Source organism: Bicyclus anynana, chromosome 1, assembly GCF_947172395.1.
Source record: "Bicyclus anynana chromosome 1, ilBicAnyn1.1, whole genome shotgun sequence".
NCBI lineage: Eukaryota > Metazoa > Arthropoda > Insecta > Lepidoptera > Nymphalidae > Bicyclus > Bicyclus anynana.
Genome location: NC_069083.1, coordinates 15,724,597 through 15,741,668, shown reverse-complemented (window position 1 = coordinate 15,741,668; position 17,072 = coordinate 15,724,597). Strand labels below are relative to the sequence as shown.

At 37.5% G+C, this 17,072-nt stretch overlaps 1 protein-coding gene across 1 annotated transcript in view; it reads left to right on the top strand.

Annotated features, from left to right (window-relative positions):
- Positions 1 to 16,940, top strand: part of LOC112044212 (ADP-ribosylation factor 6) — a 49,590-nt gene extending 32,650 nt beyond the window's left edge. Inside the window, exons 3-7 of the mRNA XM_024079964.2 lie at positions 6,934 to 7,042; positions 7,371 to 7,526; positions 9,213 to 9,359; positions 9,905 to 10,087; positions 10,680 to 16,940. Coding sequence (XP_023935732.1) covers positions 6,961 to 7,042; positions 7,371 to 7,526; positions 9,213 to 9,359; positions 9,905 to 10,047 — 528 coding nt within the window. The 5' untranslated portion in view covers positions 6,934 to 6,960 and the 3' untranslated portion in view covers positions 10,048 to 10,087; positions 10,680 to 16,940. The remainder of the gene's footprint in view (positions 1 to 6,933; positions 7,043 to 7,370; positions 7,527 to 9,212; positions 9,360 to 9,904; positions 10,088 to 10,679) is intronic.
- The last annotated feature ends 132 nt before the right edge of the window (positions 16,941 to 17,072 follow it).

Here is a 17,072-nt window from a genome sequence, read left to right as displayed (position 1 = left end):
TGTGTGTACTTATGTAAGTGTGTGTGTTAGTTCCTCCTTTACGCTGCGGCTTGCAAATCGATTTGGCTGAAATTTTTAACCGAATAAGATTTTACTCTGGATTAACACTAACTATTTTTTATCCCGGAAAATATCACAATTCACGTGGGATTTGTGATAAACAGAATTTCATGCGAACGGAGTCGCGAGCGTCTGCTAGTCTTCTACTATATAAAAATAAGTCGGGTTTTCCTTCCTGACGCAATAACTCCAGAAAGCACGAACCGAATTTCACGGTTTTGCATTCGTTGGAAAGGGCTCCGTGAGGTTTATAGCAAAGAAAATTCAGGAAATGGTAGGGTAGGGGTAGGGGTAGAGTTGGGTAGGAATAGTTGAAAGTTTACATTGAGTTTCATTCGTGTCCGCTAGTAATAAGTAAAACGTTATTTACTTATTCGTATCTCTCTACCTACATAAACTTTGTCACACGACTGAATTGGAACAGCCTTAATGTCTGTGATCTATAAGTCCCTTTTGTGACATCCGTTAATTTCTGTACTCATTTATAGGATTATGTTATTTACTACGTACTAGATACACACTCATCTCAAAGCTGCGTCAATAAGTTTATCTTCAAAGATCAACACTAAGCCGAGAGACAAAAGTAATTTTGTTATTCCATATCGTTGTAGAGGGTAGAGTGGCAGTTTAATTGTAAATTAATTCCAAATTCAAAGAGAAGGTCGACCCAAGAATTGCCTTGATTCTCTCATAGCGAGTCGTTAGATATACTCGTACTTACATAGAGGAATTAGCTTTGGAGCTGCATCGCACCCAAATTCAAATCATTAATAATTGTCTGTCATTTTTTGAGGGGGAATTATTGCCCTGTACAAGTAGAAGTAATTTAACTGATTAGACAAATATAGATTTCTTTAAAAATTGGCCTTAAGATTCCTTAATTATTGTCCTAATTTATGGCCATTTTTAAATCTCTATTATGTGTATAATTTGGGCCCCAGTTTGTATGGAGGCTGGGTTTATCCTTTGATTCGCAATACACGTTTAATTGTTATGCAGACTAACAAACACATCACTTACAGCCAGTTTCTTCATGTAAAGCTAAAGTAACAGTAAAAGTAGTTAGTAAAGAAGACTTTATTTTTCAGTGAATAAGACCGTCAATTTTGATTTATGACGTTACTTTGACTGTTACTTGCGATGAAGAAACTGGCCGTTAGACTCGTTTCACAGAATATTGGATTACTCGATCGATATTCTGTTCCGGCTGTAGATACCATTCTTTTTAGATATTGATTTTATTTATTAAAAAAGTTAAAAATACTTACAAATGAAACTTAACTTCATCTATTAGAAAACTAGAAGTCCTTTTTTTATCATTCAACTTCACGAGACAGCATTTTTAGGGAGCTCTTTAGGTACATGAAAAAAACTAATACAACATCGATTCTATAGAAACAGTTTTTATAAACGCGTGAGATCGTTGATCTTATACTTTGACAGAAGGGTTAAGTCTTGCAAGGCGTCTAGTCCCTATACAATTCGTCTGAGTTTACCTACATAAGTTCCCTAATTGTGCGAGGGCCGCTTCCTCATTGTGAAGTCTGCGGTTACGTCATTCGCTGATACACTAATGTTTGCGTTATAAACGGTTGCTATGCGAGGCTTGCGAGTTTCTTTTTATTGAATTTATAGAATTTAACAATTGGTAAAGATTTGAATAGAAATGTACTTTAATTACACATATTATCATCAGTTTTAGGTTCTTGGTACTCATGCCTTGGACTCATGACATTCAAGACTGCCATGTATCTACTTATTCTTAAAGTTAATTCTCGTCAATTCACATTAATTGTATTTAAGCTATATACTTATTTAACTTTAATAGCTAATAAAATATATTAGTACGTGAAATCTTATACATCTCCTCTGAATACCTACAGTGTTCTTTACTTCTGGTATTACCCATTCGATCGCATGTCATAATCATAAGTAATTTTGTTTATTTTCTCCGTCGGCAACATTTTACTCGGTGATTCATGTACATGGGTTGCCATTTCAGAAATTCTGTCTACCTGATCCTGCGGTGTTCCGACCCAGTTTAGGGTTTCGTGTATAAATGTTTAACCATCCTTTCGGGTTTTACGGCTCATGGCGTGTTCAATTCGGTTCCAAACGTTAATCGACCCAACGTCGTTTCAGCTTCACGTTTTATTGTGTCATCGATCTTCCTTTTTTTTTCTACAGCAGTGTTTCATTCAGAGACTTATATTTAGCTAGATACCGCCTGTGAATGAAGTAGTATGTTTTTTTTGCTTCAAATCATGAGAGTTATTTGTAGACAGCGATAGGTACAAAAATGTAAACAATTTCTTACTAATTCTTACATTATATTGAAGAACTAACTAATCATCATCATCATCATGATCTCAAGCGATGGACGTCCACTGCAGGACATAGGCCTTTTGTAGGGACTTCCAAACATCACGTTACTGAGCCGCCTGCATCCAGCGAATACCTGCGCCTCGCTTGATGTCGTCAGTCCACCTGGTGGGGGGGGTCGACCAACACTGCGCTTTTTGGTGCCGCCGTTCCAGCACCTTGGGACCCCAAAGGTCATCGGCTCTTCGAACTAGGTAATAGGATGACTAAAACAAATGGTCGTTTTGTGTTAAGTAGAACACGATGGTGAACCTGTAAAACTTTTTCACGATAAATAACTTTGAGCCACCTATTTTTTAAATCGATGCCTAGCTGTTAAATCTTTTGTACCTAGTAATTCTAAAATAATTATATAGGTATATTTCTTTATTATAAATAATCAAGATTCCACAGCAAATTTATTCAGCGTACTTCACACAGTAAAGAAAACAAAAGTACCTAAATCATTAAAATAGCTTATTTCTATCATAAACTTTCGTATTTTCGTCATTTCAATTGTTGTTGTATTAATTTTCTTCCGATGTGTGTGAAAATATGTTAGAAATGTTGCCAATTACGTATCTAAAACACAAAAATACCGCGTCACGGTGTTTGTGTACGTATGACAATGACTGACTGAGACTGCGGCATGCGAATAGGTTGTAAAGTATTCTTCAACCTGTTTTTTTATTGCGATTTTAATTTTTTTTAAACTTATTCTAGCTGTTCTGTTTGACATCTATAGTACGATCGATATCTTCAAATATTGATACCGTGAATAAACTGTCAGACAGACAGACAGTTGGACAACAATGTGATTTATAAGGGTTCCGTCTTATCTTTTAGAGATACGGAACCCTAAAAAACATGTAAACGTGTGTAATAGCGCATTAGACTCGTCGTTCGTCGACCAATTTCAATAAATGCCAGGTCTTGGGTACCATAAAACGACGGAGCTGTATGAGAGATTGTCGATGAGAATGGAAGAAGCAAGGCAGATATGCATCATGCAAGAACCGTACCAAGTGGAAGGGCGTGGTCATCTACCTGTACGGGAAGAAGGCGTGATGATATGTAATCCCTCTCTGACTCTCTTACCACTAAAAAGCCACGTTATTTGTGAATGTCATAGGCTATGTTTTATCTCCGTATTCCCAGGGAACGGGAACTACGCGGGTGAAACCGCGGGGCGTCGGTTATTATTATTTATAGGAGGTAAAGTTTGTGTAATTGTAAAAGATAATATCTGGATTTAGTAAACCGTTTTTGAAAGTTCTTTTACCGTTATAAAGCCACGATATTTGTGAGTGTCACCGGCACATATTTTATTCCCATATTCCCACGGGAACGGGAACTACGCGGGTGAAACCGCGGGGCGTCTGTTAGTAATTTAATACTACGCTCAATAGCTCAACAGTGAGAGCGGTCGGATCACCGAGGGGTGGTGGTTCGATCCCCGCCCCATTTCCCCACTAGTTGGAGGGGACTTTCAATATTGGTCATATTTAAAAGATAGGGCAAATATTCTTTAAAAAATACTGATATTACAAAACTATAAAAATGTTCTACGGTTAATATTTAACCGCATAGGTGTCTGAATGGATTTGTATTGAGCGACGCAGTAAGATTTCCTAGTGAGAGCTCTTGTCTCCTATATTTAGCGCGGTAGTATGTAGGGCAGCGGAAGGTTTCTTGTGGGGAGGGCTGACTAAGCGGTATTTCCTCATAGATTGCATTGCCTTTTGTCCGTTGGGTGTTTACTTACCTATGTAGAAACAAAAAATGACGTCTCTTGGTCAGGCAATCACGCGTGAACGGCTGGACCGATTTTATTATTTTTTTTATGTGCTTCTCATTGTGTGTGTTAAAAAATTGCGCGGAAAATAAGAAAATGGGGTAAGGGGTAAGGTAGGGTAGAGTAGGAGTAATGGGAGGGGAGGGGTAGGGTAGAGTAGAGTACGGTAGGGGTAATTAAAAGTTTACATCGAATTTCACGCGGACGCAGTCGCGGGCGTCCGCTAGTCATAATATATGTAGGTATACCTATTTCCATTTATCTTAATACGCAATAACATATTATATTATGCCTGATATGGTAGGCGTCCACACATCCGTAGCGTAAGTATCGGACGCATCGCATCCAACGGATCATAGTATTGTATAGAAAGTCATACAAGTGCGTCCACTGATCCGCATCGTACGGATTGCACAAATTTAGAGTAAAATTAAATATCAGTTTAATGCGATGCGTCCGATACGTACGATGCGGATATGTGGACGCCTACCATTACAAAACCATTTTAGAACATGTCTATTATTTTTTGCACAATTACAAACAACCACTAATCTGTCGACATCTGTCGGATCTAACATAAATACTTATTGTCCCAGTTGTCTGTATGTTTGATAATAACGCTTATAATAAAAAGTATTTGCAGTCGCGCGGGGTGCGAATATTTTTACTTGTGTGTAGACAACTATATCGGCTTATCTGTAAACTGGTAGAGCGTAAGAATAGCGAGGGTGTTTTTATAGGGTGAAAAATGTCGCAGTGGTTAGTCTCTTGCTGAGCTAGTCAATATATATGTGTGTATGTATGTGTATGATAATGAAGTGTAGTAGGGTGAGTTTTTAGGCGAGATGAGGTGCGTCTGAACTCTGAAGGGTATGATCACCGGTGTGTGTATGAGAGGGTTGACTCATATACTTCTGGTTGAGGACCACTAAACAGGGCACTTGTTTTTTTATTAGAAGTAGAGCTATTTATTCACCTTGTCCTGAGAAGTATTACTACCAAGCATATTTGTACAAAATCACTAACGCGACTGGCAGCGTGACGGTGTCTACGCTGCCTAGCACACAACTGAGCTCAAGTCACCAAACACCCTCTTATTTATACCAACACTGACACATCCCTCCACAATAACTAATGAATGTCAATACCAACCGTAATAGCAAATCAGCTTATTTAGTTAACTATTACTCACAAAAAAATCGAATTTCGCATGTACACATTTGCAGAGGAAGGAAAACTACCAACGCAATGTAAATACGCGCATGTATTGTTTTATATTTGTTAATAACCGGACTGAGCCACAAACAAACCGACGCCGTACAAAGCTAATAAAATAAAGAAATTATAATGTTCATTATCAAGCGCAATTGGGACATAAGGGTCCATTGACATACATTGCATTCGCAAGCGATTACAACGCACAGATCTAGGCAATGAAACAGGAACGTGAGATATTTCCAAACGCTCACTCGCTCACAGAAGAAAGAACGAAATAAGCGTTTTAGACCAGGCGCTGTGAGGTATTGTGTGTGCATAATTCGAGGGTCGCATTCTGATTATAATTTTGAAGAACTCAGAAAAGCATACAGATTTACGATTTATCGAATTATGCACACTCACATCCACACAGCGCCTGGTCTATTATTTTGTTACAAATTAATGCCAGTGATCGCGAGAACTTCGTTTGTTTGTGAATTTGGGATCACATTGGGAATAGAAGGTAAACGCCTAACTAGGTGGCTTGAAACTTTAAGCCATTGTACGACTGGGCGGGCTTAGCTAACCTTGACTGATAAATAGGAATTTGAAATAAACACAGTACAGTGTTTTCACTAAAACCTACGTTTTCGGAGTAATAAGTTTCAGTAACTAGCAAATACTGGTGAATAATGAATAACAATATTGATTGCTACATTACCATTACATTAAACTACCAAAATTTTAAAAACATTTTACTTGCCTGGTTAATGAGTTATTCAGATAGCATGGGTACTGTGACAGTCGTCTGTATGATATTCATAATATGTACTATTATCGTGAATCGTGGCAAACTTCCAAGAGTGAAACGAACTATCACCCGCACCATCCTACATGAAACGAACTGTATAATATATAAAAATATAAGAACTGAACAAGATTGTGTTTCCTTAAAATACAGATAATTTGTAAAATATGTAATTTTGGTTAAGTATAATTGACCGACATAGCTCAACGAGTTGCGAAGCTGAAGTGGCAATGGGCGGGGCACATAGTGCGAAGAGCCGATGGACGTTGGGGTCCCAAAGTGCTGGAATGGCGACCCCGCACTAGTAAGCGCAGTGTTGGCCGACCCCCCACCAGGTGGACTGACGACATCAAGCGAGTCGCAGGAATTCGCTGGATGCAGGTGGCTCAGTATCGTGATGTTTGGAAGTCCCTACAAAAGGCCTTTGTCCTGCAGTGGACGTCCATCGGCTGATATGATGATGATGATGATGATAATTGACTGTAACTTGCCATTTCTTCTCCGCAGAAAACTGCGTTCCGAAACGGTAATAACTTCACAACAAAAAGGATATTAAGACGTATTTTTTGATTCTGTTTATTTTCTGAAGTAACTTACGCACATGTAGTTAAAACTTTAAATTTATTGTTCCTTAATAAATGAATTGTAACATACTGTTCAGTAATCATTAGTAATAAATATAATACTTATAAGAATATTTCATGTTTTCCAGTTGCGCAGTTGAGGCGAGCTCGGCACGATGGGGAAGCTGCTTTCGAAAATTTTTGGCAACAAGGAGATGAGGATACTGATGCTGGGACTCGACGCTGCGGGAAAGACTAGTATCCTTTGACAAATACCGTACCAAATAAATAATTTTAAGAAATTAAATATCACGTGTCTCAAACGGTGAAGGAAAAACATCGTGAGTAAACCTGCATACTGAGAATTTTCTCAATTCTCTACGCGTGTGAAGTCTGCCAAGACAATCCGCATGTTTGAGTCTTTGACTGAGGCCTAGCCCCTCTCATTCTGAGAGGAGACTCAACAATGAGCCGAATATGGGTGCTGATGATGAATAATGATGATGATATATTAACAAACAAAACAATAGGATACAAATAGAATAGGAACAATATAAATGAATAAATTTCCTTAATCCCAATTCAGCTATTTTATATAAATTAAAATTAGGTCAGTCAGTCACAACGATACCCACAGTTGGTTTCAATGTAGAAACTGTAACGTATAAAAATGTAAAATTTAACGTATGGGACGTCGGGGGGCAGGACAAAATACGACCGCTCTGGAGGCATTATTATACAGGTGAGTTTATTTTATAATTCCAGGATTTCTAGCTAGTAAGCGCAGTGTTGGCCGACCCCCCACCAGGTGGACTGATGACATCAAGCGAGTCGCAGGGATTCGCTGGATGCAGGTGGCTCAGTATCGTGATGTTTGGAAGTCCTTACAAAAGGCCTATGTCCTGCAGTGGACGTCCATCGGCTGATATGATGATGATGATGAGTTTATTTCCATTTTTCGATTTAACTGATTGAAATGCATTTTTTTCAATTTACGTACGTGATGTACTAAACGTTAAACTAATTGTTAAGTAATATTTTTGTTAACGCTTTCGTTTGTAAGGGACTTGTTAAAGTGACGTCATGAAACATTGAAATAAAGACCATCATAGCATAGCAGGCGTTGTTGCTCGTATTGTCAAAAACATATTTAAAAATTATAATTTTCGTGTAAATACGTCTCGAAAAAATATGATATTTTTTTTTTCAATCTAGTATAATGATAATGAACAATTTAAGACCATTTAAAAAGTGTCAACTAACCTATTTAGTCCTAACACTATCTATTCAACTTGTACATCATGGCATTGGTCGAAACACTCGCCATCCATTGTAGTTATTCGAGGAAATGCTATGCTATACTTTATTTGGGCCGTCAAGCAGCATTGCTGTCCGGTGTGAAGGGCGTGGTGGCCTGTGTAATTACTGTTACGACGAGGCTTAACTGTCTGGGGGCACAGAAAAAATATTAGGGGCTAACTCATGTGTCGTGAAACCGTCGTTCTTGGTCATTATCATTACCATCTGATAGTGATCGTTAAACAGCTATGCATTGTCATTGGAGCAGCGTGGTTGGTCTCAACTCCACATCCCCTCTCCTATAAAGAGGGAGGCTTGGCTCGATAATGATGATTATGTCAAATGGTGAAGCGTAACATTACGCCTCAGGTAGAAGGACACAGGGTAGCAATTCGTGTTACTTGCATAGCTTATCACAAAAAAAAAAAAATTGCATAACTCAAACAACCACTGCTAAGTGCAGTGTTAATCGAACCACCACATGGTACACCTAACCAATTTACATCAAACTGGTAACAGGGAGCCGCTGGAATCAAGCGTCTAAAGCACAACCAACATTTTCAATCAAGCACAGTTTTCACGGACCCCCTTAATAAAATAAACAGTAAAAAAATCCCTATGAATGCGGCAATGATGCCAGATAATAGCTGGATTCATCTTCTTCAGGCGCCTGAAGCCCTATTCGAGTCTCGGTCATAGCCCGAGCAACGTCGGTACTAACTGCCATAAACTTGTCACAAATAATTTCATGAGTAAAATAAAGTTGCTCAATACTTCAAATATTGCTTCACATGTAGTGTGCGAAGGCATAGAAATACAAAATAAAAAAATTCTCACTTACTCACATACTCACTGTTGTTGTGTCCGTACATACATATGCTCTCATCTAAAAATAATAAAATCTACTCGCTTTAAGTAAGCTTAGCGATTACGAGATATTAGCATTTATGTGTGGTCCAGAGATGACACCGCGTAACCCCATACACATACTCGCGGACTTCCAGGGGTCCGCGGACGACAGGTTGGGAAACGATGGTCTAAAGACTGGTGTTAAAAGAGGTCCTATTATGTCACACTGATTGTGACTTTGGTGGTCACAAGATGCTTATGGTCTTGTGGATTTTTGCAGGCACTCAAGGTCTGATCTTCGTGGTGGACTGCGCCGACCGGGACCGCATCGACGAGGCGCGCCAGGAGCTGCACAGGATCATCAACGACCGCGAGATGCGCGACGCCATTATACTCATCTTCGCCAACAAGCAGGACTTGCCTGACGGTAAACTACCCAATTTTAATACTTTGGAAAATATCCTCAGTGGGCCTAATATCGTCCAATAGCGGTGGATTGATAATATCGCTCTCTCTTTTTTCCAACGCTCAAATGCCTTTATACAAATAGTATATGCCTTTTCTATTCATGTGCCATGTCACTGACGATTCTTAGGCCAACAGGAATATCAATGTGCTCTCTACATATAACCATTACTATTTTCTTTAGTTTAAAAAGACCAAAGATTTCTTTTTTTTTAATAACTCAAGCGACAATTACCCAGACTTGACAAAACCTTGATATTCGTTTTCATTTAAATTGAAGCATTCTTAGGAGATGTTGACTCTAATGTTCAAATGTGAATTCAAATACTTCGTAGAAATGTACATCAAGTGTAAATATTCTTTGTTACAATATAAACAGTATAAAATAATAAATTGATTGGTTTCATAATAAAAAATATGTGCACTTACTTTTTCCCTACCTCTATCCTTAAACCTATCCCACCCCAACCACAAAAAAATGTTTAAAAGATAATTTTCCATTTCCAGCGATGAAACCGCACGAGATTCAAGAGAAATTAGGGTTGACGCGCATCAGGGACCGCAACTGGTACGTGCAGCCGTCGTGCGCCACGTCGGGCGACGGGCTGTACGAGGGGCTCACGTGGCTCACGACCAACCACAAGTTATGAGCTGCGGAGTAGGCGGTGCCTGCCGCCTCCAGCACGCACGGTGAGAGATCAACTCATTAAGACTGGGACCGCAAGTAGTACTTGCAGCCGTCGGGCGTCGGGCTGTACGAGGGGCTCACGTGGCTCACAACGAACCACAACCCACCCACCCCTAACCCTAACCTACCCCTACCCTAACCATTAAGGCTGCACACGCGACGGAAGCTTAAAAAATGGAGTAACTTCTCCCGTTTTCCCAACATTTTCCTTTACTGCTCTGCTCCTATTGATCGTAGCGTGGTGAAAATTATACTATAACCTGCCCAGGAGTATGAAGAACAATAGTACCAAGTTTTTTTTAAATCCGTCGAGTAGTTTTTGGTTCTGTAACGAACATACAGACATAAAGACAAAAATTTTACTGATTGAATTTTTGGCATCAGTATCGATCACTAATCACCCCCTGATAATTATTTTGGAAAAGGAGAGGTCAACCTCTCTACGGATTTATTATAAGTATAGATTACTTCCAAGTTCACGGCCTTTCAGACAAGAAGGTCCATGCCATTTTACCCATCCTGATACCACAAACTTATTCCAACCAACCAAAGTTTTATCGTCTTCTCAATTTTAACCCTAAATTTTTGTTTCAGATGACAATTTCGATGCCATTTATTATAAGTATGCAGCGTCTGTGCTTGTTGGTCCGTGATATACAAGATCCAGTGAACCAGTGTTGGTTGTTGATTGGACTCAAAGTGAGGGTACACAGACATTAACGCAGTGAACCTAAAGACATTACATAGTTAGCATACAAGTGAACTAATTGTAACACAAATGAGAAATCAATTATTCCATTATTTAAATGAAAAAAAAAATTAGAGCTTTGTTGTATCGAAATATTTGATTATTATTTTTTTATGTTATTTAAAAAATATGAAACGATTACATAGAGTAAAATATGTTTTTTTTTTATTATTATTATTATATTATTAATGTTTACCTCCATTTCTTTTGTACATGATAATAAAGTAGTAGGAAGTTTATAATATTATGGTGGCATATTACAAAGTGCGAATGTTAGTTTTTTGTTTTTTTTTTATTAGAAAAAACTCCATGGGAGAGCCTCCTTTTTAGACTATACTTGCCTAAAATTGTAACATGATTTTTGTTACAAAGTATCTTTGAACATTTTAGTGTATTAACTTTACTCTTTGATGAAAAAGATCCAACAATTAGGTATATTAAATGCAATCGGTACAAGTCAGCAGTGGCGTGCATAAGGTTGTTAACTAAGGCAGGCGCTAAACGAATAAAAATAATTCACTCACGTCATTTCGTATGATCCAAGATAAACACATCTCTTATACCTCTCTTGTGATACCCTAATATAGATCTATAGATCTGCTATTCTGTAATATTCTTATTTTGTATAACTCACAAATGTGTTTCGGATTCAACTCCATCTCTCTCTGTCTAACACGATACTATAGCAAGAGAAAGACAGAGGTCAAATCGAAAGTAGAGTTAGACGAAACATCGTTACATAATAGTGGGATTTTTTATATTCATAGCGTTTTTGTGTTACATCGTAACAAACAAACTAAAACCAAATATTACCTTATATTATTTTAGATATCTAGTCTATGTCCGATTTTAACCACTAAAGCCTTTATATCTTAATATACTAAGGGAATTTGCATGGTGTTTAATGTGAACATAACGTAAAAATAATGGCTTCTTTTTTTCTTGACGTTCGCACATCGTAAAATGCTACCTACAACGCTGGTTGCACATTGGCTTTGATCGTATTTTTTTTTGTTCTTTACAAGTTAGAAATTGACTACAATCTCACCTGATGGTAAGTGATGATGCAATCTAAGATGGAAGCGAGTTAACTTGTTAGGATTAGAATGAAAATCCACACCCCTTTCGGTTTCTACACGACCACGCATCGGAACGCTAAATCGCTTGGCGCGGTACGTCTGCCGGTAGGGTGGTAACTAGCCGCGGCCGACGCCGCCCACCAGCCACAATATAATGCGAGGAATTACCATATCCTACGCCAAAGCTTCTGGCATGGGGACAGCAAAACCATAACACTGAAGGCATTATATTATCTAGTCTACCTATGATCATATAGATTGATCTCTGCCTTTGATTGAGAGGGCGTAGGTTTGAATCCGGTCCGGGGCATGCATTTCCAACTTTTTAGTTACCTATGTGCATTTTAAGAAATAAAATATTATGTGCTTCAAAAGAATAACATCGTGAGGAAACTTGGATACCTGAGATTTTTTTAAATTCCAATCTGCCAATCCGCATTGGGCCAGCGCGTTGGCCATCCTAACCCCTCTCATTCTAAAAGGAGACTCGTGCTCAACAGTGAGCCGAATAGGAGTTGTTAATGATGATGATAATTATCTATGAGTTAAGTATAGGCCCAGGAACAAAATATTTATTAACGACCATAATATCTAGCTTTGTGTGTGTGTTATTGTGGAATTAAAAAGTTAGTAGTGCTTAGAAGAACATGTTAAGCCCATTGGTCCTGCTGGTCTATTCACTATTTTGGTCTTATTATAAACATATTGAAGTGGACAACAAAGTGTCATCTACATATCCGACGTAAGCACCGGATGACATTTATAATTTGTATCATAGTATGTGGATGAAATTTTGTCAATTGATTTGTTTTTTATTTTGATGGGTTGATAATAAAGATCAAGATAGCAAAAAGCGTCCCTGGTTATTGTCATGAACATCTGATAGTGGTTTAAAGATTTTAACATTATCAGCCTATCCGGCGCCATACCCCATTGGCTGATTATGATGATGATGATGATAATAATGATGATGATGATGATGATGATGATGATGATGATGATAATGATGGTGATGGTTATGATCTTTTGCTTTACTATACTATTCACGATCTATTTATCAACGACAGTCATCTATTAAAGATCTGTTTTAGGACGAAAGCCAATATGCCGCCAGCCAAGTATGTACGTTATTTGATAATAGTATATGACAGTCGCGATAGGAGAAAGATTTAATACGAGTATTTATAAAGCAATAACGAAAGCACGCCTGCGTAAATATAGTGTAATATTGTACAGTAGCTTATTTTGAATTGGTAATGCAAATATACAGTAGATTTTGACTCGAGACAGACTGAACTTTTGTGTATAATATGGGCGTATTTATATTCTAAACGAATTGCGGTATAATAAAAAAATATTAGTGTAAAAAGTGTTGAAAGAAATCCTATTAATTGATTATACTGCTAAAGCGTGGTATAAGCTCTGAGTATGTCGGACTAGTTTCGAACCCATACGGGATCCTTATTCATGAGCTGGTTCCTTCAACGCGGCACTATCCAATCCGCAAATCATTATATCCGTTTTGATAAGGCTTCTGCCCCCCCTAGCCAAATGGTACATCGATTCTCTTTTTACAATCGCTAACGCTTCGAAAACTAGAAAGATGAATGGGACTGATATTTGCTATCAACAGGTCACGTGATCAAGATCTGTTATTCCCAGTTTTCGAAGCATTAGCGATCGTAGAAAGAGAAACGACGTGCCACTTGGCTAGGGGGGGCTGTATTGTCAAGGGAAAAGTTTCTAGTACCTCGTAAGATACGAGAAGCAAAGAAATTAGTTGTCACCCGAATATTAATCGGGATCATGGGTGGTTGCTGCAGACAGCGAGGAAACCGGTATTTCTATCATTGTCGCAAATAACAAACTTGGTACAAGATATTAGTTCGGTTTGCTCACAAGAAGAGTCTAATGAAGATGACATTAATGAACCGTAGGAGAGAGTAACGGAACCTTCACTCCCCACCACTCAACGCCTCTCCTAACGCGCAATGCGAGCGGCTGCGCGCCGCGCCGCCGCTTCGGAATTTGGATCGTGCCGCGTTGCCAGAAGCAGCTCATGACTAAGGACCCCGTATGGGTGCGAAACTAGTCGGCCATATTCCGACCTCATATCACGTGTTAGCCGTGTTTAATCAATTAATATGAATAACACTCACGATAGTTTAAATTCTAAAATATGTAAATCCTATTAGATTTATTGCAAGGGCTTTGTTTTTTTTTTTAATAGGAATGCATGTAAAATATTCTTAACACAATTGACATTCCCCATATACGGATCTGGTTTACAGTAATAACTAAAACTGTTTAAAACTTAAGTGTGAATTATTTTATTTAATCGAGTACTAAGCCGACAGCGTATACTCGTTTTCCGTATTCGTTTTCCTAATGTGTAATTTCGATTTGGAATTCCGTGAGACTACCGCACAGACTTTACTTCATTCGGAATGTATAGTGTCGCGGAATTTATTCCGTTCTGAAAAAAACGTGTGCGTCATTTAATGTATTTTATATTGATTACATGCATTCGGTTTTCCGCACACGGTAAACGTGTGTATGCGGTCGGTCTTCGCAGGATAGTCATTAGAACCTGTTTGAAATAGTTTTTTCCTTGTCAGAATAGATAATATTTTGTAGTATAATTTATTAACTTCTATGGAAAAAATGAAATGTCAAACATAGTGGGATTTATCAACTGAAAGTTAAACTAACTAGTTTCCTCAAATTATCGAATGATGGTTTTGATGAGTTTGTTGTATTTAAATAGAAAAACCTCGTAATGGATGTGATTAGATTGAACTAGTATTTTGAAAAAAAAAATGGGCTTTTTATAAGCTTTTATTAAACACAATTATGCGAAAGTTAGTTTTTAAAGCTGAACCGATCTTGACTAAATTTGACTATTTGATATAAATTGCAAGTACTTGCACCTGTGTGTTATTTTTTAGTTTATTCTTTAACATTTTGTATTTTTGTATTCTAATTTCACTATCAATATTTTTACGAGAATATGATTGTTAAAAATGTCATATGATAATTATTATTTACTTTAGACAATTTGTGGCGGTTGCAGTGCGTAACCGGATCCGAATCTGTGAAAATACATCCTGAAGTGATCATAGAACTACTTTGTATGCTGATATTTTGTCTGTTTCTCTTTATCGCATATTTGCGCATCTGGAATCAAATCAGGCATATGAGTATCCACACTGTTTGACAGCGACGCGGATACCAAATTCCGAATTCGGTCCATATAGAGTTACGCATAGTAAGTAGTAACAATGATTGGGGCAGATTTTTACAAGTATCCGTATTTTTAGGCATTCAGATCAGATGCAGTCCGTAACCGCCCTAATAAAAAAAACACTTGACGTGTTTCGCTTGAAGTTTCTGCATAAAAAGCTTTATATGTTTATTGTATTGGACTAGGAAATTATAGACAAACCATAAAACTGAGTGCCCGTCTATGCGGTATAGAGGTGCGACCGAAGATTATATAACATAGATATTATATCACTAGCGCATCAAAACTGAAGCGTCTTAATTTCATTGAGTCACATAGTAAAAAACTAAATTTATTTAAATAAATCATACCTAAATATTGTGTACAATGTCGACTTGTGTGTTCAGAAACTGTAAAAACCTGTATAATATACACAAATATATATAATAGTATTAAATAGAAAATTGTGCGTGTGTGCGCTCAGTGGAGTAGCTACATTCGGATCACTGCGATGATTTTGTAGGCACGTAACATATCTTTATAAAATATCGTTGGGTGCGGCGTATATTAATGAGCGTATGAAGAATACATCTGCCGCTCGCTCTCCAATTGCTCTTCTGAGGGCTTACCTTGCCATTGGGTACCGCATAGGACAGCTTCGTGACTTAGACTTGTGACTTGAATTAAAGTCCGGCCGCTCAGAGAGATCTCCGAGCTGGTTTCTGTTAGGTCATGACCGAAGTGAATTACATTGCCTCTTGATCGTGTCTGATGAGACAAAATCACGAGGCCATGTAATTGAATATGTTTGTCCCATTCGCTCACGACCAATTAAAAATTAAAATTAAAATTAAACGCAATCTCTGAGCGGCCGGACTTTAATTCAAGTTCACTCCTACGCGATCGAATATGCACCACTCTGACAGTAGATGTATACTGAAACAGAAAACAGCTAAACTCGCATGATTATTGTCGAAATATGATTAAAGTAGCTTGTTTATGCAACGCGGCTTAAATATAACTCAACTGTTTAGTTAAAATAAGTAAGTTCAGTTTTCCGTGATATTTAATTTATGAATTTCCCTAAATCTGAGGCGAAAATTCCCATTACTATAGAATTCCTGTTACTATTTGCTAAGCTTATTTATACGTGCAAAGCTTTAGTTTATGATAAAATATTTGGACAGTTATAATGAAAACATAAGCAGTGTAATTCCATCAGATTATTCCATAGACTATGGAGACATTTCTATTATTTTTGTAATTCTTTATTTTGTAAAGATATGTATTTAAAATATGTAAATATTGAGAATGTTATTATCCAAGTCCTATTTAAAAAATGTTAAGAAATTTAGTACCTATTGGATGAGTTTCTGAACGATTGAGGACAATTGAAAATGGGCCTTTAAAGTTTTACAGTGGGATTTGAAAATGTAAAATTATTATGGTTTCCAAACGGTAGATTCGTAGGCCGTACTACTCAAAATGGCCTTAAAACCTATTTGCCAATCAGACTTCTTTGTGGGCTCTGAAAAGATAATATATGATGCCCGGATAGTCTTAGGAATTGAGTTCACAAATGTTAATGAGATTATGTATTTACTATTTAGAGTTATATTTTATTAGGTATTTATATTTAAAGTGCAATGTTTAGGCTCTGGAAAGTATATAAAGTATGATGTATTTTGATTTTTGAATAATTTAAAATTGTTTGGCTGGTTGTAAATTTATAGAATGCCGTGTGGTTGAGTTGCAGTCTGCTGTATAATATTTGTAGAAAGTTATTCAATATAAATTCACACTTATATGCGTATTTTTATTGCTATCCTATCAATACTGAAGTTTTATAGTAGGGGAGACCGGGATGCTAAATTTGCAGTTACTAAAGCGTCATTAAAATTGATTGGATTTGGTAGATTAGATGATAGAAAGAATAA